We start from the raw sequence: 23,061 nt of genomic DNA, 5'->3' as shown, positions 1-23,061 counted from the left end.
GTAGTCACACCATTCAGTTTATAGTGAATGCTCATTATTACATATTTAGTAAGAACAAAACAAAGCCCATATTTGACTCTTTTATTCCATGAAAACTAAAACAAACCATAGAACATATGTAAAATAGTCTTAATCGCTGCCGCTGTCGCTGTCATCATCCTCATCCTGCAGGTCGTCTTCGTTGTGGTTTTTCTGTGGCTCCTCTACAAGACCCGAGAAGAAATTATCATCTCCGAGAGCCTTCTTGGAAAGAGATTTCATGCGTCCGTCTTTCTTCTTTCTCTTGCGATACTCTTTGACGGTGGTTTTGGCTAAAGTTGAAATGTCCCAGAACTTGATGAGTTGATCGTGGGCACAGCTGAGCAGGAAGCGCGAGTCCCAGCTGGTGGCAAGCTCTTCGATGGGTTCGCCCACGTGCTGCCCGATGCAGCCGATGACGCGGTTGGGGAGGAGGTTGATGGCTCTGGTGGGAGGAAGGACACAACTTAAGAGATATAACGCGAGATATAACGCGAGATATAACGCGAGATATAACGCGAGATATAACGCGAGATATAACGCGAGATATAACGCGAGATATAACGCGAGATATAACGCGAGATATAACGCTTCCAACTGACCTGATGTAGCCATCCATGGAGGCGGCGCACATGACGCTGTCACTGAGTGGGACGATGCAGTCCACCGACTCCGCCTTGATGGCGAAGCGATCGCTTGTGGCACCGAAGCCGTTCCAGTTGAAGATGTAAATGGTACCTTCACTGGAACCACAAGCTACCTTCTTGCCTCGCTTCATCAACGCCACCGACGTCAGATCGCCGCTCTGGTACTCTGACAGCAACTCGAAGCGCCGCCTCTTGATGTTGAAGACGCCCATGGTTCCATCACCACTGCAGGACACGGTTGTTAGAGGTTGCGTACAACACGGACATTAGGTCAAAGGTTTTTCACCTTGCAGTGAGCAGGATCCTCTTGGCCTGGTCCACGGCGATGTCAGCGATGTAGTCTTTGTGTTCTTTCACATCCATGATGGCCGAGCCTTTCCTCATGTCCCATACCTGTCACACAAACATCAGTGATTATGATCACCTTCCAGCAGGGCTGTACCAGCTTCACCTTCAAAGTGCCTCCATCGTCTCCAGTGGCCAGGATGTTGTTGTCCACCAAAAGGAGGCTGTTGATGGGAGCTCCATGCGCTCCACGAATTCTGGTGACCAGCTGACCTCGTTCCACGTCAAGCATGTGAACAGCCTTGTCCCTGGAGACGCTGAAGAGCTTCAGACCGTCCGCGGAAAAACGCACCTGGCGACAGGACTTCAGGTGGTGTCCGGAAGACCACAGCTCCTGGTTTTGCCCCTCCGTACACGAGTAGGAGAAGGCGTACAAGTCTCCGTCCACATCCCCGCAGACCAGCATGTCTCTGCTTGGATGGACGGCTACGGTGTTGGCGATCGCCTCCAGGCGGATGTCCTGGGGGGTGTCCAGAATCTTCGGCTCAGTCTCTTCGCGTTCGTCTTCTTCTGAATCCAAACCTCCGGGTTCCAAATCGGAACTTCCTGTACCCCTGCCGCCTTCTGGAGAGCCGTGTGACATGTTTGACATTTGTGAAGTTGTAGGAAGATCAGCGTGTGGCGAGGTGGCGGCCATGATGTTCTAATGTTTTTCCTAGTTCTTCTTCTTCGGCGATGTTAGAGCTACATTTTGCGATGATCGACGCACCCTAGCGGACATATTGATCAATACACATTCTAAAACGGTATAAGACGAAACAGAAACATACATAATGACTAATAACTGCACAACGAATAACTGCTGCAGTTACAATTACAAACTCTTCTGAATATTTGTGTTAAAATGTGTGAATGCACTTATAAGTTTATCTTCCATTCGTTTTTCATCCGTTTCACACCACTCAAGCATGAAGTCGCTGAGCTCGTAATGAATATAAATTAACAACTACCGCTTCCGCTAGCTTACCTTAACCCCAAAGAGCTATTTTGGCCAGTTCTGGACGTTTGACGTTATTCTTGTGTGTTTTTACGTTCGTCATGTACCGACATTTATGTTGAAAGAAACCGGAAGTGAACCGCGTTACGTCAGCGAGCTTGACACAGGTCGGTGCAGCTCATCACAACATCGCAGCTTTGTTCGCTTGGAATCTTCGATGAAGGTAAATAAGATTTGGAGGTTTGTTTGGTGGCCTTTTAGCTAAATAGATGGCGGATGGGACTCCGTTAGCGGGACATCGATAGCTTCTTTGGATGGGGACATTTTAGTGAGATGAGACAAACTGGCGTCTTATTTCAGCGATAAAACGTAAATGACGTTTGTACTTATGCAGCTAGCGCTCAAGTGTTCAGTCGATGTGCCGGGTCTGTCTCCTCTGGCTCAATGGCGCCTGTCATGGTGGGGCCTTCCATCAGCTGATGATGTGCGTGTGAAGCCAGTGCTGCATTGCGGCGTGTGTGTGTGTGTGTGTGTGTGTGTGTGTGTAGTGGAGGAGGACAGGTGATGCTTGATGACGAATGCTGACGTCACCAAACTAAAATAGACATAAGTAATCCCAAAATGTAATATTTGTGCTGCTTCTACAGTGTTGAAGAAAGCGGGCCATGTCCACCATGGTGTATCCTGGAGAAGAACCCCTGGAACGCCTGAGCCAGGATGAGATCGTCCTCAACACCAAGGCTGTCATGCAGGGCTTGGAGGCGCTGCGTGGCGAGCACGCTCAGCTCCTCAACTCGCTCCTCGACTGTGCCCAGCCTCCCGCTTCACAGGAGAAGTCAGGTCTTCTGAGGAAGAGCATGGAGGCCATTGAGCTGGGCCTGGGAGAAGCTCAAGTAAGTGTCTTCATGGACACACCTTGCTCCCCGGTGATCGGCTGACAGGCGTCTGACATCATCCAGGTGATCGTTGCTCTGTCGGGCCACCTGAGCGCCGTGGAGTCGGAGAAGCAGAAGCTGCGCGCTCAAGTGCGGCGCCTGTGTCAGGAGAACCAATGGCTGCGCGACGAGCTGGCGGCCACACAGCATAAGTTGCAGCGCAGCGAGCAGAGCGTGGCTCAGCTGGAGGAGGAGAAAAAACACCTGGAGTTCATGAACCACATCAAGAAGCTGGACGACGACCCCTCGCCGTGTGAGGAGAAGCCAGGCGAGACGTCCAAGGACAGCCTGGACGACTTGTTCCCCAACGAGGACGAACAAGGCGCAGGTAGAACGTCAGCATCTATGCATTTGACAACATCCACGCCTGCTCACCTGATTTGTTTCCACGTATGATGTAGCTCAGCCCAGCGGCGAGGTTGCGGCGCAGCAGGGTGGCTACGAAATCCCGGCCCGTCTCAGGACGCTGCACAACCTGGTGATCCAGTACGCCTCGCAGGGTCGCTACGAGGTGGCCGTGCCGCTCTGCAAGCAGGCCTTGGAGGACCTGGAGAAAACATCGGGTCACGATCACCCCGATGTGGCCACCATGCTCAACATCCTGGCGCTGGTCTACAGGTGGACATACGGGCAGGGTCACTCCCGGCAGCATGACCGTTCTTACACCAACATGCTCCGTGTGTGTGTGTGTGTGTGTGTGTGTGTGTAGGGACCAGAACAAGTACAAAGAAGCCGCGCACCTCCTGAATGATGCCCTCGCCATTAGAGAGAAGACTTTGGGCAAAGACCACCCGGCCGTGGCGGCCACCCTCAACAACCTGGCGGTTCTGTACGGCAAAAGGGGCAAATACAAGGAGGCGGAGCCTCTGTGTAAGCGAGCACTTGAGATCAGAGAGAAGGTAAGGATCACCGCCGTCACCGTCACATGACTTTTCAGCATGCCAATATTGTCCCCGCCTTCATTCAGGTTTTAGGGAAGTACCATCCGGACGTGGCCAAGCAGCTTAATAACCTGGCGCTGCTGTGCCAGAACCAGGCCAAGTACGACGAGGTGGAGTACTACTACGGCCGCGCTCTGGAGATCTACCAGTCCAAGCTGGGCGCTGATGACCCCAACGTGGCCAAGACCAAAAACAACCTGGTGGGGGGCACCATCGTGATCTCCTTGTCTGTGTTGTGGCAGCGCACACGTGTGAGGCTTGTGTATGCGTCTTCCTTCAGGCTACGTGTTACCTCAAGCAAGGCAAGTTCAAAGACGCAGAAACGCTCTACAAGGAGATCCTGACCCGAGCGCACGAGCGTGAATTTGGCTCAGTTAACAGTAAGTCGGCGCCACCCGATCCCCATCATGGTGATCCCCTCTGTGACTCCGCCCTACCAGCAGATTTAAATGTTTGTGTCCACCACAGACGACAACAAGCCGATCTGGATGCATGCGGAGGAACGCGAGGAGAGCAAGGTGTGCTACTCCTCAGGTGTCCCCGGACACAGAACCTCTGAAAGTAACCAATTAGATTTGCTCTCTGCTAGGGCAACTGCAAGGAGGCGGGGCCTTACGTGGAGTACGGTAGCTGGTATAAAGCCTGCAAGGTGGACAGGTGAGTGGGCGGAGCTTTAAGCTTCTCTCCGTGACACCTTCAGGCTCGTTATTGTTCCTCTCCTTGCAGCCCGACGGTCAACACCACCCTCAAGAGTCTGGGCGCCCTGTATCGCCGCCAAGGCAAACTGGAGGCGGCTCAAACGCTGGAGGAGTGCGCCAGCAAGTCCCGCAAGCAGGTGGCGCCGCAGAGTGCTTCCATGGAAAGGTCTTGCAGGCTAACGTCTCAACATGCGCTCCTTCAGGGTTTCGATGCCATCAACCAGAGCAAGGTGGTGGAGCTACTGAAGGACGGAGGAGAGCGCCGACAGAGCAGAGAAGGAGGCAACGGCACTCGGGGGCCGAGCGAGGCTGACGACTCTGCAGAGTGGAATGGGGTCAGTTTTTTTTTTTGTTTTTTTTTTAAAGCCGAGACCAACATTCTCGTTTTGACGTGAGTGACGTGGCCATGGTCTTCTTGTAGGACGGGAGCGGGTCTCTGCGCCGCAGTGGCTCCTTTGGGAAGATTCGTGACGCTCTGAGGAGGAGTAGCGAGATGCTGGTGAAGAAGCTTCAAGGCAGCGGACCGCAAGAAGCTCGCAACGCGGGGTGGGTTTCTTAGATTCCGATGATAAGGATGGTGAGGGATGCTCTGACCAGGGTATCAATCGGCTGATTCCAATACCAAGGGATCATAGGGGGGGGGGGTAGGACAATTCCAAGGTCCCCTGACTGCCAGGGGGCCCAAATAATGCTTTTGACCGCATGATTATGGTCATAATGATGGTAACAAGGAGGATGATGATGCTATTTTTCAGGATGAAGAGAGCAAGCTCGCTCAACTTCCTCAACAAGAGCACCGAAGACGCCACGCAGGTGCGCATACGTGTGCACGTGAGCTCCGCGCACAAAGACGTCAACTTTGCTTTTTGTCGGCAGGCCGCTAACTCGCCAACCCTGTCAGACTGTCGAGGACTCAGCGCCAGCAACGTGGACCTGACCAGACGCAGCTCCCTGATTGGCTAGATGTAGCCCGGAGGCGGGGGTTCACACCACCCGGTATTTGATGGTACGACACGGCTAAAGCCCAATGGTAGTTTTTTGTTTGTCAACATGCCACATCACTGCTGTACATTCCCCGCTCGGCATGTGCGCACTTGAACGCCTCACGATGCTAACCTATCCTGGGCTGTGTACATAGTCTGTATATATATATAAATGCACATTGTCGTGCGTAGCTGCTTCCTCACCCTGGAGGTGATGCGACTGTATCTGTCGTCATGGTGACACATCACCACATTGCTCTTATGAGTTGCTGGCTTCCTGTTGTGTATGAAAAATCAAACAGGAAGTGCTTCCCACATTACGGTGCTGCGAGGCTAGTCAGCAGGTATCATGTAAGCAGTCATTAATTAGTCGTTATTATTATCCACTTATGAGGAACAATGCTGACCTCCAAGGATGTTGTCAACATGTTTCAGTAAATAAAAGTGCAGCCTAACATTATTGTAATGTCTGCATTACTACACACATACACACACACACACACACACACACACACCGTTGTTGACATTGTTTGCAAAATGGGACGCACACCAAAAGTGCTTTGCTGGTTAAAATGTGACAGGTTTTATTTCAAGTTTTGTTTCCGGAGGAGGAGGAGGAGCACAGACGAAGGTCACACATCAGCATTTGGCTTGACAACAAGGTCAAGCCCACCGTACCGTCGTCACAACCTTCCAGATGATGCATCTTGTTAGCACTCGTGCGCCTTAAGACTCCAAAAAGAGGCTCCATTTCTCTTCATTCCCCACGCCGCTTTATTTACACCTGTAGTTACCCACAATGCTTTGCATATGAACATGACATCGTTGCTCTCATCCCTCCTCCAGATCCACAGTGTGTGTATATATGTGTATGTGCATGTGTGTGTGTGTGTGTGTGTGGGGGGGGGGGCTCTACACAAGTGTAAACATGCAGCTGCACAAGTACAACAAAGGTTGATTTCCTTTCCGAAGGACGGGGGGGGGGTCGCCACACCTCACTGAGGCTCTTTACAAGTCGCTCTCCCCGTAGAGAGCGCTGGAGAAAGAGATGTAGTCCAGGGCACCGGGCGGGCTGTCGGGTCCAACGTAGCGGGTCATGCGGCTGATGCAGTACTCGGCCTGCTCGGGCGGAAGCTCGCGGCGAAGCTCGTCCACTGTGATGTAGTTCTGGGTGGGCAGGGTTTGACGTGGGAAAAAATGTTGTATTAATTTTTACTAATGCGACAAGTTAATCGGTGATTAAGGTGACATTTTTTACATTTAAAATATTGACAAATAATTTACAAAATTAATAAATTAAATGACAGTAGATCCTTGGTTAGCGTCAGTAATTCATTCCAGAAGGTCTGAAACAGGATGATAACCCAATATTGTTTTCCATAAATATAATAATGTAAATTGGCTGGCGACTAGTCCAGGGGTGTACCCCGCCTCTCGCCCGAAGACAGCTGGGATAGGCTCCAGCGACCCTTGTGAGGATAAGCGATATAAAATGAATGAATGAATAATAATGTAAATATGCTGCACGGTGCATAAGTGGTTATCATGTTGGACACAGTCAAGAGATCGGGAAGAACTGGGCATCTCTGTGTGGAATTTGCATGTTCTCCACATGGGTTTTCTCCGGGTACTCCGGTTTCCTCCCACATTCCAAAAACATGCTAGGTTAATTAGCCACTCCAAATTGTCCATAGGTATGAATGTGAGTGTGAATGGTTGTTTGTCTATATGTGCCCTGTGATTGGCTGGCCACCAGTCCAGGGTGTATCCCGACACAATTATTTTATGCATGTAAAACTATAATTGTGAACTGATAAAAATGAAACAAAAAATTTCTGAATATCAGCCGCTGATGACGTTTCAGACAGGCGATGAAGCTGACTTTGTGTTAAAGGATGCTAACATCGATTTTTGTTCTAAAAATACATAAGTATCACATATGGATTCCCACAGTGTATTAACAACATGATATTATTTACATTTATTTATTATTTACATTTTCAACGTTAACCGGAAAACACAGTTACTAAGTTCTGCCTATTTGTCCAGATTTTAGCGGCACCCTTTACATTGAATTATTAGTTTAGATTATATAATAATGAATGTAATGTATTATTCAACTACGACTTGAATTGTGTGTGTGTGTGTGTGTGTGTGTGTGTGCACATACCTTGTCTGAGGCCAGGATCTTGAAGGAGGCCATAACTTGCTCAGCGGTGTCGGTCTCTGCGGTTTCTCGGGTCATGAAGTCGATGAAGGCTTGGAAGGTGACCACACTGGTGTTGTTGGGGTCCACCAAGGTCATAATACGCGCAAACTCCACCTCCCCCTGTCACACACAGATACACACAGACACACACACCGATGAGTGCGCACACGTTAAGCACCCGATGCAGACGTCGAGACCCACCAGGTCGTAGCCCATAGAGATGAGGCAGGCACGGAAGTCGTCCGGGTCCATCATGCCGTTTCTCTTCTGCAAAGACAAATGGAGTTCTTGCATGCTGGGGAGAAGGTGCTGGAGATTTTGGGTTAAAGCCTCACTCTGTCAAAGTGGTTGAAGGACGCTCTGAACTCATTTAGCTGCTCCTGGCTGATACCCTTGGCATCTCTAGTCAGGATCTGGTTCTCCACCTCATTGATGGTTCTAGCGATGGTGGTGAGCAGCTGCTCCCAGCCCACACGGATGTGCTGCAGCAGAGGATGCGTCCCATGTTTGAGGAGGATCAAACAGGAGTTGGCACGGGAGGAGACGCAAGCGTGACTTACCTCCATGGTGTAGTTGGTGTGCTTGTTGTCAAAGATGAGCGACTCCTGGCTCAGCTGGTGGTCGCCCTCCAGCTTGTCGATGTTGGACTTGTAGTTGATGATGTTCTGCTCGTACTGTTTCAGGCTGTTCATCTGCTCCTCCAGAGATCCAGCGATGTCCACGGACACGTGGCTGATTTCCTGCACACACAAAGTCACGTCAGCTTTAGGCGACACACGCACCTTTTTCGCCGATATCTGCAACTCACCTCCATCTTGGTTTGGATCCAGGGTCCGATGATGTTAGCCTGGGCAGCAAACTGGCGCCGGAGCCGCTCGTTGGCCTGCTGTCGGGCCACCTCCTCCTGCAGCATTTGGTCTCTGAGGGGCACCAGGTGTTTAACCTGCATGCCAACATCGCAGCATCACAAACACGTCATAAACCACTTGTCAGGACTCGCACGTCCACTCACCGTGTCCCACTTGGTGCTGATGTCCTGGGAGGTCAGGTTTGTGTACGGGTTGATTCCAGACAGCTTAATTCCATATGTCTGTGCAATCTTCAGGATCTCTGTGTGGATGCCCAGAGTGGCCATGCGCTCCTTATCGGCTTCTGGCAGTGTGGCCTTGAACTGGTCGTGGGCGGTGATCAGACTCTGGAGGGAGGGAGGGGTCATGGGAGGTGTTTGGAGAAGAGGAGTGGCTGGGTCACAATGTTAGAACTTGCATTGGCACCTGGATCTCCTCAATGCTGTGGACGATGAACATGTCCTGCAGGTCCTCCATGGCTCCGTCCATCCAGTTGTTGAAGGGCGCTGCCCTCTTTGCGAACTCCAGGTACAGCTGGTCGATGGTCTCCCAAAGCTTCTCCACGCGCTGCAAAGAGGTGACACTTCAAAATCAACCAAAAGACATAAAAAAAAATTTAGTACCTCCAGAGCGTCCCGCCTCTTCTGGGTCAGCGTTCCTAGGTTGTCCCACTGGTCACAAATGCCCTGACAGCGGGCATTGACAGTGGCAGCATCGTGGTAGTCCAGCTCACTGGAGGACCACACACAATGAAAGCGTGAACACGAGAAGACCTCCACCAAGGCCATCATTGTTACCGAGCGATCATCTTACTTGAGCTCCTGCGCAATGGCTGCAATCTGCTCCACGCGGTCCTGGTGAGCGGCAAGGTCGCTCTCGAAAGCCTCGTGCTTCCTCATAAGGGCTCTGATCTCCATCAGAGATGCCGATTCGTAGTCCTTCTGGGATAACAGGTCCTCCTTACCTGAAACCACGTCGCACAATGTCAGCTGGTGCAGAGTCTGCACCACGACTGACAACTTGAAGACCGACCTGTAGTCCAGGACTCGTGCATGGAGCACTTCTGCTTGAACTTCTCAGCCAGATGGTCCAGTCTCTCCAGACGGCGAATCTCGGTGAGTAACCACTCCTCGTAGCCCTTCTCCACCTGCTCCAGACCCTTCCAGGCATTGGCGATGTCCTGCGGGGAAGAAACGCGGGCAAGGAGTTACTTTTGTATTCTTCTTCTTTGACGGCATTCGAGCGGCGACGCCTGCTCACCGACACCATCTTGCCCTCGGAAGGCATGAAGGCGGGCCTGTTGCTCAGCCTCAGTTTGGTCTGCAGGGTGTTGAAGTTGATCTCCAGCTGACACTTCTCCTGCACTCGGGGTGGTTTGTGCACACGCCGATAGTCACGGAAGTCCTCCAGCTTCTGCTGCATTGCACGCATGGTCTGCTCGGCCACGCGGTTCTCCAGCCAGGGGATGGTGCGGCGGATCCACTCCAGGAGCTGCAAATAAGACAAACATATAAGAGACACCAGAGCTACCAGCTAAACACAAAAAAACGTCAAAAAAGGACATTTCTCACCTCACTGGCCAGTTTCTCATACTCCTCCATCAGCTTCTCATTCTCCTGATTGACCGCCAGAACCTTACAGATCCGGTTGGCGGCCGTCTCAGCCTGTCAGTTAAACAGCAGGAGGTCAGACGAAGAGAACGCCATAGCCAGCACCTTCCCGTGTGCAACGCGTACCTGCTCGGCGCCGGCAAAGGCGTGGTAGAAGCAGGACACGTAAGTCATGATGGCCTTCTCGTCGGGTTTAGGAGTGTTGACGATGTCTGCAGGTCACAATAACCGTTAGGTTACACTCAAGCGGTCGGGAGAGCGAAGCTCACCTTCAGCATCCAACATTTTTGGGATGTCCAGGAACTTCTCAGCCACCTCAAAGGCCGTGTTGAGATTCCCAATGGGATCGTCCTGCAGGGAAACAGGAAATGTGAGCAGCTGACAGGAAAGAGACACGAAGCAAACCGCGAGGCACCTTTCTCAGTTTGGAGTAGTCGATGAGGTCGGGTCTGTGTCTGTGAATGAGGGCGCACAGAGCCAGGCCATCCTTCCAGCTGAGACGCCACACCGGCAAAAAGACAAGGAACACGTCAAGGAACCACCTGCTCTGCTTGTACCGCTGGGTACCGCTGTACTGCATTCACCTGATGTGGAAGTTCTGCACATTGACGTTCCTGTAGGGGGCGGTTTTCCTCTGACACCACAACAGCAGACCCTCCTTAGCAGATGTTTCTGCACAAGAACATCTTGTTAACGATCACACAGGTTCATCTGGTGTTTACACGTGCACACCTTCAACAGAGATGTCCTGGATGGCGAAGCGCAGGATGATGGTCCAGATCATTCCAAGTGTCATCTTCACGTTGCCATCAACAATTTCTGCAAACACACACACACACACACACAATAGTGATTGACAGTTTATGTCCGTGACTTGACTATGACGATGGTGTCAGCATCCTCACCCTCAGCGCCGATGGACACCAGCTTGACGCCTTTGCTGCAGATGAAATCCAGAGCTTTGTTCACGTTGGCAATCTTATGAAAGCGCATCTTGCCTTTATCTGGTTTGGGAAGCCTCTCACCTGCGCGTGCGTGAGCCAAAATTCAGGATTTTCTGTGCGGGAGATTTGTGTGTGTGTTTGTGTGACACCAACCTGATATGACCTCCAGAAGCAACATCAGCTTCAGGCCATTTCTGAAATCTTCCTCGATGTTTTCAATCTGCGTGCCGGCCTTCCTCAGGTGAGAGTTGCACCAGGCTGTGAACGTCTGACACACACACACACACACACACACACACGGGTTTAACTGAATGAGTGAACGCTCCTCAAAGTGAAACATCAGCTTTTCCATCACATGACACCAAATTAGTTAGCGAGGTCACTTTTGATGTGCGCCTCTGGAGGGGGCCAGCTGAGGTCCTGGCAGGTGCAGGGTCCTTTGCCGCAGATGACCAAATTTAGACAGACTCCCGATGCAGCTCTCTCAGGCCACTAGGCCAACTTGTGCGTGTGTGTGTGTGAGAAAAGGTGCGTGGGGGGCTAAATTGGGTTGCTATGGGACACCGAGGGGACAGCTGAGAAGGCGGGATTCCTGAGGCAAGCTGTAAGAGGAAGGAATGGATGGACGAGGATGACTTGATGAAAACACACACACGCTCGCACCTGTTGGCTAAATTCTTATTATGAGGTCATCAAGATGCCTCCCTTCATACCCCCTCCAGATCTTAATGATGCCAGGCCACAATGTTACATCACATGGGCGGCGAAGACGGCACCCCCCCACTGTCCACTGAGAGGCTACCTGTACTGACGCACCCGCCTGCACCTAAATATGCCAACCAACAAAAAATATTCCTTTTTCTTCTCCATCTTCATGAGGCTCATTGAGGGGTGGAATTTGGGGGTGAGGGGAACAAGTCAAGGTGGAGAAGAAAAAAAAAAATATTTTGAAAGCGAAGGAGCCCTGCAGGAGGATGGAGAGTATTTTTAGGAGGACGTTTATTTGGAGGCGTGCATGTGAAACCAAGTCGGCCTTGCCACCATCTGTCAGTGTCTCTCAGCTCATCTGCAACAGAACCTCCAGAACTCCAACCAATGCTTGGTTCTGATCCGCCGCTGAGATTAAGAAAGTGCTTAGGTCCGACTCGGCAGCTTACTACATTTGTTTCCACAGCTTTGTTGGGCAGACGGCCTTTAAATGAAGTTCTTAGGAGCACAGACTGCAAGGCAGGTTGAAGGTGGGGTATATTTAGATGTTGGGGGGGGGACTGAAAGACAACACTGAGAAAGTTCCAAGGCCGAAAATATCTTCCAGCTCTGCTTCCAGCAGGCTTGGTGCCAGGTGCAGGCTAGCCCCAAACTAGTATTTTGTCAAGTGAACATGCTCAAAAAGTCACACACTGAAATATTTCATTTAGAAGCGCACACATGAAGATCACTAAGGCATACCTTCCTCTGCTGCTTCTCCCAGGCCGGGTCGAGCAGCAGGTCCCGGTCCCAGTCCTCCTCTTGGGTCATGTAGGTCTCCTCATGATGGATGGTGTACGTCATGTGGCTCTCAAGCGCCGTCATGGTGCCGCTGAAAGAGATCAACAAGACTGGTCACACCGTGCTGGACTCGGCTCTGCTCGGACCGTGCTGGACTCACTCTGCTGGACTCTGCTTGACTGCTCCCAAGCTGCTGCTCCTTTGGTGCTCAGCATGTGGCGCACATGATCATGAGTGTCGGGTTCTGGCCCAAAAAAGGTGCAGGGGGCGGAGTATGGGGGTGTGCGAGTGGCCCGCCTGCATGTCAGTCAAGCGCTGAGACGTGCACCTGTTGCTGTTAATGAAGCTGTGTGTGTGAGTGTGTGTGTGTGTGTGTGTGTTTAAAGCCGCCAGCATGTGTCCGGAAATCAACTTTGCCTTGGAAAAAAAAAAGACAAGTGACTCCGAGTGAAGAAGTAAAACTTTTTTTATTCATTACTTTCAACACTAACATGATGCTACACTCACAAGAGCGCCATCACCATGGTTACTGATGCTGGATACCCTGGGAAAAAAGTCAACAGAAGCTACGCCCACTGAAAACAAAGAATGATGAATCTCACCAATGAACTCTGACCCTCGTCATCGCCTGATTCCAGAAGGGCCGTCGCCTGTCGTCAGCTGACCCCGGCTTGGTGCGGACAACAAACAGGAAGAGGATCGGTCCATTCAAAGCCAAACGCATGGACGTGGAAGAGGCTTCCTTCCAACTGTTTGACAGTTATTTCAATTTCTTTATCAAACATGTCAGCTTCTGTAGTCATCCAGCAGGAGGGGCTAGCGAGCAGCTTTACTCCACACACAAGTGGTGCATTAAGCCCCGCCTCCATTGCAAACAGGCTGCAGTCCACCGAGTCGTTGGCGTCCTATAAGAACTCTGAGATTGTTGACAATCTGCAGGTGGCACCGGCCCAATCTTATAGGACGCCGCGGGATCTTCCCTTCGATGCAGCAAAGCCGTTTTTGCACTGCACTCTCTCTCTCTCACACACACACACACACACACGCTCACACACACTCCATCAGCATGCCCTTGTCTCCATGGCAACAAGAGTGGGGAGGTTATTGAGGCGGGCGGGCGGGTTTGGGAAGTTGGAGCCACAAGCTCACATCCAAGGTGGTGACGGCGGTGGCGGCGAGAAAAGCACTGTGTGTGAGCGGTGGATAGGGGGCAGGATAAGGGAGGCGTGAGGGCGGCGAATACGGCGGAGTGGGCTTCACGGGGGTGGTCTCCCCCGATGCGACAACCACACTTTCACTCTCATCTCACTCACACATGAGGCTGTTGCTTGTGGATGTGCGGAGGACTTGAGGCCCCGCCCATCACCTTCACAGGGAAGCAGGAAGGAGGAGTGGTGACGAGGGAAGGCGGGGCCGGTGGAAAAACTGGGGAAGGGGGTCTTTCGGGCAAGGCAGTTAGGGGAGGGGCAGCAGGTGGGAGATAGAGTTCAGTTCATTTACCTTGCCGCTGACCCACGTCGCCCTAAAAGTCATCCACGCCCACGCCGCCATGACGACTGCCGTCCAGGTAACCTAATTCAGTTGAGAGAGTTAGTGGAGGCCATGGCGGGCTGCTGGTGTCATGCAGTCAACACGCAAACACACGCAGGGACGACGAGGCAACACCCATCACCCACCCAACACAAACCCCACCCCCAAGCAGGAGGTGCGTGACCATCAAGTGGGTGTGGCCAAGTAGCCAAAGATGCACACAAAGAGGAAAAGGAGGAGCGCAAATGGCCAAAAGCTTTGTGTTCCTTTAGTAAACATCCACACAGTTTATTAACGTTTCAGTACACGTATGGATCAATCAATCAATCAATCAATCAGAGCTGCCCACTTTCCTCTAACCTGACCCCAGAACAAGACAAAGTTCACACAAGTTCTACGACTGTGACGACCACGGGGATGGGAGAGGGGCGTGTCTATGTGCAGAACACAGCTGTCAGACAACAAAGACCAATCGGTGATTGCTTGCTGGCGGGAAGGGGGCGGGGTTTGTCCCCCCAACAAACAATCACCAAACATTTCTTTGCGACAACGATCTGACGCATCTTGAATCAGGAAGAGAAGACAGTGTTCAGGGGTGGGAGGATTGGGGGCTGGGTGGCAGGGTGCAGGAAGACATTGCCCCCCCCTGACTCTCTTGTGCTCTCGCTTCCCCTTCACAGCACCACGATACACATTTGTATTTGTATGAAACGAACGTAAACGAGAAAAACACTGTTTTATTTTGGGAGGGGGTCCCTCTCCTTAACCTCCCCCCCAGGCACGTAGTAACTTCTCATTCAGTAGTCACACATTTCTATGGACACGACACGGAAACAAGCATAAAACAAGATGTTAAAAAAAGGCCACTAAACGTATAACATGGGGGGGGGCAGAGGTAGGCAACTACATAAAAACACTGCAGGGGGTGAACAGTGTCTTCCTGCATCGCCATGACAACGTCGGTGTGGGGGGGGGGGGACAAAGGTGTATCGTCGGGATCCCGTGTGCTTTAAGTTCACTTAGTGTGCTGCTCACTACCCCCCAGCCCCGCTCACTGGTGTCCGACACAATGCAGCCACTCGGAAGCGTGTGCTTGTCTGACCCCGCCCAGTCACTAAGCTAATTAAATAAGGCAAAACTGATTGGAAATGAGCTGCCGAGAGGATGGCAAGCGGCACAGAATGTGACTTGATGTCACAGGTCCGGCCTGAGGAACTCAACAATAAAGGCAAAGGTGAGTCACAGCGGCCCACTACTGGCACGACGAGAGGCTAGAGTGAGTTCAAAGATGGCCGTCAGGCAAGTGGCTGCACTGTGTGACACAAATAGGACCAACAGGTTACTAGCCCCGCCTCTCCCCCCACAAACCGCCGCCATCATGTTTGAGGAGGAAGTGAGCGAAGGGAGGGTGGGGGCAGACTATCGGAAAGGGGGCTCAGGCGTGTGAAGGGAGAGTTCGGGGCGGCGGAGGATGGACTCCTTGCGTGTGGGCGGCGGCAACGGCGGCTCATACACCCTGGGTGTGGCCATGGCAGCTGCCACAGCCGCGGCGGCGGGAACCACTGGCCTGAGGGCGTCCAGCGTGGCTACGGGCTGGGTAGTCATGGTGGGCACCGCCGGCATGCCAGCAAGCGCGGTCACAGCCCCTGGTGAGGGGTAGGCGTACTGGAACTGAGGGTACTGCTGAAGCTGGTGGTAGTAGTCGGCATAGTACCTGCAGAGGGTGGGGTTAAGGCAGGAAGGGGGGGCATCATCATGAAACCACAGTCGCTAACACGCACACAAACGTGGACACCGCACAGCACGCCCTACCTTGCTACAGGGTCCTCGGCCACCTCGGATGCTGCCTCCTCAGCAGTGCGCCCGGCAGGCGTCGGGAGTAGCGAGCGCCGTGGTTTGGCTCTCTGGTAAATAAACGGCTTCATGATGGGGTCTGGCAGGAGGGAGGCCGCCCTTCGCAGCGGACTCCGGTCTCGTTCCCCGGACTTGGCCACCGCCGCTGCCTGCTGCTCGGCCACAACATGCTGGCCCTGAGCAAAATAATGTGCCTGCCTAGCCGCTTCAAAGATGGCCGTCGTAGGATCTGCTGCACCCATGGCGGTGATGTGAGCGTAGGCGGGCGCTGGTGCAACAGTGTAGGCAGGGTTGACTGCCGCCGCCGCCGCCGCAGCCGCGGGCATGTCTATCCCCGGAGCGGCAGCCAAGTAGATGGGGTTGCCCATGGTCGGTGTGTAAACAGGCGTTGTGTAAGCGGCTGCGGGATTGGCTGCCACCTGCCCGTAGAGGTTGGGGGTGACCGAACTGTAAACTTGAGTGGCTCCTGATGTCAGAGCTGCCTGATTGGCCACTGATCCGTACAGCTGATTGGCCACATTGGCACCATACACCTGACTGGCAAGGGCACCGTATACAGCCGGGCTCACAGGGTTGCCGTCTGTGCGGGTGCCGGTGGAGATCCCGGTCAGGGCGGCGTACGTGGGATCAAACGTGGATGTGTTGTACACCGAGTTGTGCACACTCTGCTGCACTTGCAGAGGTAGGCCGGCGGCAGCGGCCGCCGCAGCAGCCAGGACGGCGGCCTGACTCTGGTACTGCTCCAGCGTAGGTTTCCCCACGGGACACTCACCGGCGTAATGGCCCTGCTTTCCGCAGTTGACACATGGGAGCTTCCCAGTGGGTGTCTGCTTGCTGGGCTGAACCTTGGAGAGCTCCACGGAGAGTGGACGCCCCTTGAAGGAAGTGCCATGTAGCGCCTCGATGGCCTGAAGCGCATCTTCTTTGTTTTCCATGTGCACAAAGGCGTAACCTACAGAAGAGAAATGCCTGGCTGTCATTGAGCGCAGGGACAACAATTAGCATCACAGCCAAATCTTCACGCACAAACAGGAAGTCAAAGTTGGTCGGTAGCGTCAAACTGTCAAGAGTTTACACAAACATGGTGGCTGTGTTAATTCTTTACTCTTTCAACTTTTTACTTGCACTCGAACCAAAATTAGCCAGAAACAACACTGGACCGGCTAATGAGAGCTATTGCTCTCCACACCTGGAGTTTGAAACCCAGGCAAATAACTCAATTGTTTGTAATAGGATGTCCACCCGCAAGCTACTGCTAACCGAGCTATGGGCAGGCTGCATGACAGCGTCAGCAGGCAACAATACAAATACCCAGATGGCTTCTTCATCGTGGCTGGAGACTTTAACCACACCAACGTAAAGACTGTAAAAACTGTAAACCCAGATACAAGAATGTTGACATTCAAACAAGGAAAGGCCGAACACTAGAAGTGGGTCTACACCAGAGGTCAGGACAGGTCTACTCCCCTTACCTCGGACACTCATCTGTACTGTCATACACCAGCTTTTGCATGGACAATGTAACATAAAGAACGAAAAAAATCAATAAAAAAACCCGGAGCATTGCTCCAGGCCAGGGATTCAGCACCCAGGTCAAGTGAAAGGGAAGCCAACAGGAATACTACAACAGACCTAAACAGAGGCATCGAGGCTGCTACAATGCAGTACAGAGAGCAGATAGAGGTCAACTTCAGGGAGAACAAGCCCCCACGCCATGTGGAAAGGCATACAGAACATTACGGACTATAAACAATGCCATAACACCCCCTGCCCCACTGACACCTCTCTCCCAGACCAGCTCAACAAGGACACGCAGCTAATAACACCACAGCACGACCAGTCCCCTATCATCCAACGGGTACATCAACACCATGAAAGCATCAGGACTGCATGGACTGCAACAGTACCCAGCTGTAAGTTAATTGACCTGCACATCTCGGGAGGACCAGTAGCTGGACTGTGAACACTACCCCATCATATGCATAATGCTGAGGAGGAACAACCTACCTCCACCTCTGCTGGAAAACTTCTACCAATGTGCAATAGCGAGTGTCCTCACCAACGGGACGCATGGTGTGCTATGCCAACTCCACTGGATCTCAAAAGAAGGAAGTGCAGTCATCAGGACGACTCAACAGATCATCAGATCAAGAACACCAATCCCGCCTTGGACACTTCCTGGACGGCCTTCCCTCTGGCAGACTCAAGAGTCATGAGAGCCCACACCAACAGACAACAACAAACACCGCTTCTTCCCCATGGCTGCGAAGAGACTGCTGGAACCTTAATACCCCCCCTGGCCTTTCACACAGACTTATATACAGTATTATATACAGATGTTATATACAGTACATATGTATACATTTTATGGCAACATGCTGATACTACAAGGAGAATGTCATTGTACCCTCTTGCAATGACATAAAAGCAGCTTCTTATTATTATCTAAACTAGTTAACCGTTTGCTCACCTTTGACTTTGTCACATTCCAGAACTTTCCCAAAGGTCTGAAAGAGCTGCTGGAGATCCTCAGTGGTACACATGCCGCTCAGATTCCCCACAAAGACTTTAGTGGAGTGAAGCGGCCGTCCCCTCGACTCCTCCACCACCAGGTTCCTTCCGCGGAATTCCCGTCCGTTGAGCTCGCGGATGGCCCGCTCGGCGGCGCCTTCACCCTGCAGGTGGACAAACGCGAACTGTCGCAGCACGCTGCAACTGACCACATGCCCATACGGCTCAAAGATGGCTGACAGCTCCTCCTGGGTGGTGTCCAACGCGAGGTTGCCCACAAAGAGCTTCACCGTGTGGCTCTTGTCCATCGTGCTGTGCATAAGGAGACATTAGCTTAGTGTCCATGTTAACTTATCAGTTCAACAAGCTAATAAAGACAAAGTTTTGTTTGACATGAAATATGGACCATTATTTTATTCAAATAAATTATATATGGTTCCAAAAGCTGATTCTTTTTGAGAATACATAAAGGCAATGCTAGCTGCTAATGCTATGTACATCCATTCTCATCCTCAGCCATGGTCACACCGACACAATCACCAAATAGCTGTCCTTAGCTATGCCTGCCGGTAAATACTAGCTTGTACAATATTAGCAAATATTAGCTTGCAGTGTGTGGAATGTCTTTAATTTACATGTGCCACCATTATTATCGCTTATCAGACAAAAATACATAAAACTCAGTTATACGGGAGGCTGTTGCAGTACTGCTGAATCCTGAAGAGGTGGGGGCCTTCATGAATGAATTGGACTGTCAAGATGGAGGATTATACACCCAGTAGGGGATCGGAACTTTTCCCGGAGAAGCAAAAACCGCATGTAGTTTGTATATAAAAAGTTTATAAAAGTTATTCTCGAGGAGTCAGTGCCTCACCAACCATGAACCTAATATATATTTCACGTTAATCCATATAATAAAGGTTTATTGTCTGAAGGGGTTCGCGACTGTACAACATGTGTGCCCTTTGTCCACAGGTGAAGGAAGCATGGGGGCGTGTGGGTGAAACCTGACACCTCACAACACTTCTATTTTGTGGTCAAGACAGCTGATGCTCCACCAGCGCCTTCTGCATGCACACATATAGAACTAGACCACTGAAAATATACGTAGAACGAGACTGCATGACATAAAAGCGCACAACATGGGGGATACACACGAAGCGTTCGACTGTTGGACATGGACAACAGCGACACATACAGCTGGAGTGCTGGATATATAGTACTGCACAACAGAGCTTAGACTGCTGGACACGGAATTATGACACAGAGCTACAATGCTGGGTACATAAAACCGCACAACATACATCTAAACGACTGGACACTGAACAGCACAACTTACGATTAGAATGCTAGCCATACAGTACGTATTCCAGTGCGACATGCTTCCAAGTGACGTCACTAGCCGCTGACTCATCACGTTAACGTTGCTGCAGACTTTTATTGTTCGCAGGAAACAACAAATGAGCGGAACAAAGTGCTTTTTCCTGAGCCGAATAAAAAACCGTACACAAAGCGCGTACACGACGAAATAACAACAACGGAAGTAAAAAATATATATACATCGAACGACCTAGCAGATACACATAAAAACATACCAAGAACATAAGACATGCGCGCGCGACTGTGTGGTCGATGTGGCGTATTGAGCATGTTTAGCGCGCGCACAGGAAGACTACATGATGGCCGACAACAACAATCGTTTTTTTGCCGACCAAAGTGAGAAAGAGAAGCATCGACCATCTTACCTTTACGGTGCTGCCTTTCAAAATGGTCGCGGCTGCTTCCGTCTGACTGCCGGGCATTGGGGGGGTGGGGGTGGTGTGTGTGTGTGGGTTGGAGTGGGGGGGGGCACAGACATATTTGTAGACCGGAAGTAAAGTGCACACATTGAAGTTAAATGTTTTATTGATATATATTGATATATAAGTCCCTGTATAAAATACACATTTCTTCTTTGATGTTCAAGTAATGATGACATTTGTTAGTATTGGCATATTTTAATCTGTTTTTGAATGTTCTTTTCTAATCACATGACATTCACGCTCAGAGGTTTGCCACCAGCGTATCTGGGTCTGCTTTGCGCCGTCCTTTTCCGGCCATTGGCCGGTCTCTCTCCTCCCACAGCGTGATCCCATCGCAAGCGCAGATCTGTTTGGGGTTCTGAAAGAGGCCCGCTGACCTCGCGATGATCCCGCACGCCAGCCTGCAAGAACACGAGTGCAGAGTTTACCTGGACTTCACCATGGCTCTGCCACCACGTTGTCACTAACCTGGCACCGGAGTTTCCTGTCAGCTTGGAGAGCGGATGACTACCCCTGCCCAGGTCGTCTGGTCCAGCATCCACCACCAGAGACCGTCCAATCACGTCCCAGACCTTCAGCTGACTGTCCTCAAGTCTAAATGATGCTCTGCCATTGGGTCCAGCAAAAATATTTCCCAGATCGCCGACATGCTGTACAACGACAATGCAGCAACATGCGTAATTTCACCACACCAGCAAATAGTCACATCCTGCACACATCTCTTGCATGTAGACGAGCCATACCCGCTCAGTATCTTGTGGACCACCGTGGGGTCTTCCAAATGGATTGAAGTGTTCACCACAGCTGTTGACAGAAGCACAGATCAGAGTGTACAGTGTACTTGTACAGAAATACTGTACCCCAAGAACTAGCTCCTGGGGCAGGAAAAAAAAGCATGCACAAACCACTTGTAGTATTATATTCTTCACCTTTTATTTACTGTAATGACAAAAGTAAATAGCTATGCAAATATCCAAAGAAACAGCTGCCTACATTTCAGCGTTGTGTTTATATTTCATTCTGATGATCGTATTCATTCTGATGATCGTAAGCTCTTAGAATAGACTATGGGCCATTTAAAAATTAGCTGCAGGCTGCAAATGGCCCCCGAGCTGGACTTTGGACACACCTATTTGGGCCACAACTGGTCTACCTTGAGGTGAAATATACATTACACATTAGGTCATGCATTATTATTATTATTATTACAGCCTAATCCTGGTTGGCTGGCTGTCATGTGACCATTGCGTCTACCTCAGGCAGTCATCTGTAAGGTCCCCGAGTGCATGCACGTGAAGGCCATGGGCTCCAGGCTCCAAGCCATCAATAGTCCCATCAATCAGACATCGCTCAGCAGACAACTGCAGAAAACGTACCACTCCTTGGATGTTCTCCTGGCCGGCCAGCATAGCCACCGCTGCACCCTGATCTGTCACACAATCACTCAGCAAGTACACACAAAGGTTCATTTAAACAAAGTTCGCGTTATTAGTTAATTGCAGAAGGTCTGACTCTAACCGAAACGGACGTGAACCGAATATGTGTGTGCGGTGTCTCGCTCTCACATTCTTAGGGAACAGTAGTCTTTGATGGAGGTACAAGTAACCATAATGAACCTGTAATCTTAATTTATCTCTTTCATTTGTGATGTATATGCATTTAAAGTTGCTTTATGTATGTAAAACTATTACGACAAGAATATAAAAACATGTTTCGTGTTGACATTTTTGAGTCAACCGCTGATGACATCATAGACAGGCGACATAACATGGCAGCTTACGGTTCAATTTTTTTAAATTTTGTTTGCTAGCTCCTAATCAGCCTTTAATAACGAAGATATATATAAAGAATACAGTTGAACTCACGCAGTATACTGAAAAGGTGTACGCCATATTGTAAGCTCATCAGCTAATGTACGCAAACCGAGGCAAATTTGTGGCGGCAATTTTCACCTTGCTCCTCTGAGCCCCCCATTCCTTTAAACACAGCCCTGCGGTCTGTGCTTTCGATCAGGGCTTGCACCTCGCTACTGGCTAGGCTGGACTCCACCAGAACGCGTCCTTCACTGACGTCCACGATGACAGAGTGTACGCCTGAAACCAACAAAAGGGGCCTTTTACTTTCAAAAATACTAACTTTATTGATAAACACCTTGCATTCAAAGTACTGCATGTCCGGCAACTACTCTAAGACGGAAGATGATCGTGATGTCTTCTGACCGTCTTTGTGCTCCAGAGCAGCTCTGACTTTGTCTCCACATCCCTCACACTTCATCTGCACTGCGAACTCCAGCTGAGGACAACATGAACGTCAAATACTTCAACCACATGCTGCTTGCTAAACATCTAGCTAGCTGTGAACACATTTCATGTGAATAAATAAAGTATAAATAAATAAGTGAGACTGTCAAACCTTTGCAAGCCTCTCTGTATCCATGTTTTTAGCAGCTAGATATCTGCGTTGATCAGATAAAGCGAAAAAAAAACTTCTATTGGCAAAAGCGTCACAGCTCAGCTCGTCGCCATGTTTGTGACGTCATGACAAGTTGTTACCGGTTTCATACCGCCACCTGGTGTTCACTATGTGTCCCTACATATCCCCCACGTTCCAATGCCATTGTGACCTAAACCAAGACATATTTCACTACTTGTAATGTACTTATAAGTAGTTATAAATAGAACTACAAGTTTGTAAAAAAAATACAAGAAAATAAAGACAATTAAATATATTAAGGACATCTAAAGGACAAGAAGTAAGTTGA

General features: G+C 50.6%; 5 protein-coding genes across 7 annotated transcripts; 1 reads left to right on the top strand and 4 right to left on the bottom strand.

Annotated features, from left to right (window-relative positions):
- Positions 1-6: 6 nt before the first annotated feature.
- On the bottom strand, positions 7-1,715 carry wdr55 (WD repeat domain 55). Its single transcript, XM_058066553.2, has 4 exons — positions 1,117-1,715; positions 952-1,058; positions 621-890; positions 7-463 (listed from the first exon to the last, which is right to left on the bottom strand). The coding sequence occupies exons 1-4, from the start codon at positions 1,645-1,647 to the stop codon at positions 130-132; spliced, it is 1,242 nt and encodes a 413-aa protein (XP_057922536.2). The 5' UTR covers positions 1,648-1,715; the 3' UTR covers positions 7-129.
- Positions 1,716-2,016: 301 nt separating this feature from the next.
- Positions 2,017-5,975, top strand: klc2 (kinesin light chain 2). The gene is made up of 14 exons (XM_058066547.2): positions 2,017-2,170; positions 2,595-2,840; positions 2,907-3,210; positions 3,284-3,500; positions 3,592-3,781; positions 3,850-4,023; positions 4,104-4,203; positions 4,292-4,341; positions 4,413-4,480; positions 4,550-4,658; positions 4,725-4,856; positions 4,943-5,067; positions 5,277-5,334; positions 5,398-5,975. The coding sequence occupies exons 2-14, from the start codon at positions 2,613-2,615 to the stop codon at positions 5,482-5,484; spliced, it is 1,842 nt and encodes a 613-aa protein (XP_057922530.2). The 5' UTR covers positions 2,017-2,170; positions 2,595-2,612; the 3' UTR covers positions 5,485-5,975.
- Positions 5,976-6,060: 85 nt separating this feature from the next.
- On the bottom strand, positions 6,061-14,570 carry actn3b (actinin alpha 3b). The gene is made up of 22 exons (XM_058066545.2): positions 12,764-14,570; positions 12,565-12,694; positions 11,269-11,383; positions 11,077-11,196; positions 10,904-10,990; positions 10,756-10,843; positions 10,587-10,665; positions 10,441-10,522; positions 10,298-10,383; positions 10,133-10,225; positions 9,822-10,052; positions 9,594-9,741; positions 9,375-9,525; positions 9,185-9,293; positions 8,988-9,128; positions 8,726-8,908; positions 8,522-8,656; positions 8,274-8,453; positions 8,049-8,195; positions 7,915-7,980; positions 7,675-7,833; positions 6,061-6,671 (listed from the first exon to the last, which is right to left on the bottom strand). The coding sequence occupies exons 2-22, from the start codon at positions 12,685-12,687 to the stop codon at positions 6,513-6,515; spliced, it is 2,682 nt and encodes an 893-aa protein (XP_057922528.2). The 5' UTR covers positions 12,688-12,694; positions 12,764-14,570; the 3' UTR covers positions 6,061-6,512.
- Positions 14,571-14,725: 155 nt separating this feature from the next.
- rbm14b (RNA binding motif protein 14b) lies at positions 14,726-20,313 on the bottom strand. Of its 3 annotated transcripts, none has more exons than XM_058066548.2 (4): positions 20,244-20,313; positions 18,458-18,810; positions 15,946-16,939; positions 14,726-15,847 (listed from the first exon to the last, which is right to left on the bottom strand). In XM_058066548.2, the coding sequence occupies exons 2-4, from the start codon at positions 18,804-18,806 to the stop codon at positions 15,553-15,555; spliced, it is 1,638 nt and encodes a 545-aa protein (XP_057922531.2). In that variant the 5' UTR covers positions 18,807-18,810; positions 20,244-20,313; the 3' UTR covers positions 14,726-15,552. The 3 variants fall into 3 exon arrangements, with proteins under 3 accessions (XP_057922531.2, XP_057922533.2, XP_057922532.2); XM_058066550.2 differs by lacking the exon at positions 20,244-20,313 and adding an exon at positions 20,094-20,223; XM_058066549.2 differs by lacking the exon at positions 20,244-20,313 and adding an exon at positions 19,838-20,024.
- Positions 20,314-20,385: 72 nt separating this feature from the next.
- ccs (copper chaperone for superoxide dismutase) lies at positions 20,386-22,862 on the bottom strand. Its single transcript, XM_058066555.2, has 7 exons — positions 22,713-22,862; positions 22,520-22,592; positions 22,253-22,393; positions 21,555-21,729; positions 21,044-21,104; positions 20,769-20,950; positions 20,386-20,701 (listed from the first exon to the last, which is right to left on the bottom strand). The coding sequence occupies exons 1-7, from the start codon at positions 22,734-22,736 to the stop codon at positions 20,542-20,544; spliced, it is 816 nt and encodes a 271-aa protein (XP_057922538.2). The 5' UTR covers positions 22,737-22,862; the 3' UTR covers positions 20,386-20,541.
- Positions 22,863-23,061: the final 199 nt, after the last annotated feature.

Source organism: Doryrhamphus excisus, linkage group LG2, assembly GCF_037039965.1.
Source record: "Doryrhamphus excisus strain RoL-2023G ecotype Guam linkage group LG2, RoL_Dexc_Guam_v1.1, whole genome shotgun sequence".
NCBI classification, from domain to species: Eukaryota; Metazoa; Chordata; class Actinopteri; order Syngnathiformes; family Syngnathidae; genus Doryrhamphus; species Doryrhamphus excisus.
This window is presented reverse-complemented; position numbering and strand designations above follow the sequence as displayed.

Excerpts from the sequence above, each read along its gene's own strand:
- ccs (XM_058066555.2), bottom strand. The coding sequence starts at position 22,736 with ATGGATACAGAGAGGCTTGCAAAG. Across the intron at positions 22,593-22,712 it reads ATACAGAGAGGCTTGCAAAG|CTGGAGTTCGCAGTGCAGAT; the intron begins GTTTGACAGTCT and ends TGTTGTCCTCAG. Across the intron at positions 20,951-21,043 it reads GTCCACAAGATACTGAGCGG|CATGTCGGCGATCTGGGAAA; the intron begins GTATGGCTCGTC and ends GTCGTTGTACAG.
- rbm14b (XM_058066548.2), bottom strand. The coding sequence starts at position 18,806 with ATGGACAAGAGCCACACGGTGAAGCTCTTTGTGGGCAACCTCGCGTTG. Across the intron at positions 16,940-18,457 it reads GGAATGTGACAAAGTCAAAG|GTTACGCCTTTGTGCACATG; the intron begins GTGAGCAAACGG and ends TCTCTTCTGTAG. Across the intron at positions 15,848-15,945 it reads GCCGAGGACCCTGTAGCAAG|GTACTATGCCGACTACTACC; the intron begins GTAGGGCGTGCT and ends CACCCTCTGCAG.
- actn3b (XM_058066545.2), bottom strand. The coding sequence starts at position 12,687 with ATGACGGCGCTTGAGAGCCACATGACGTACACCATCCATCATGAGGAG. Across the intron at positions 11,384-12,564 it reads GGGAGAAGCAGCAGAGGAAG|ACGTTCACAGCCTGGTGCAA; the intron begins GTATGCCTTAGT and ends TGTGTGTGTCAG. Across the intron at positions 9,129-9,184 it reads AGAGGCGGGACGCTCTGGAG|CGCGTGGAGAAGCTTTGGGA; the intron begins GTACTAAATTTT and ends ACCTCTTTGCAG.
- klc2 (XM_058066547.2), top strand. The coding sequence starts at position 2,613 with ATGTCCACCATGGTGTATCCTGGAGAAGAACCCCTGGAACGCCTGAGC. Across the intron at positions 4,204-4,291 it reads TGAATTTGGCTCAGTTAACA|ACGACAACAAGCCGATCTGG; the intron begins GTAAGTCGGCGC and ends TGTCCACCACAG. Across the intron at positions 4,342-4,412 it reads AGGAACGCGAGGAGAGCAAG|GGCAACTGCAAGGAGGCGGG; the intron begins GTGTGCTACTCC and ends GCTCTCTGCTAG.
- wdr55 (XM_058066553.2), bottom strand. The coding sequence starts at position 1,647 with ATGGCCGCCACCTCGCCACACGCTGATCTTCCTACAACTTCACAAATG. Across the intron at positions 891-951 it reads AGGATCCTGCTCACTGCAAG|TGGTGATGGAACCATGGGCG; the intron begins GTGAAAAACCTT and ends CGTGTCCTGCAG. Across the intron at positions 464-620 it reads TCCATGGATGGCTACATCAG|AGCCATCAACCTCCTCCCCA; the intron begins GTCAGTTGGAAG and ends TCCTCCCACCAG.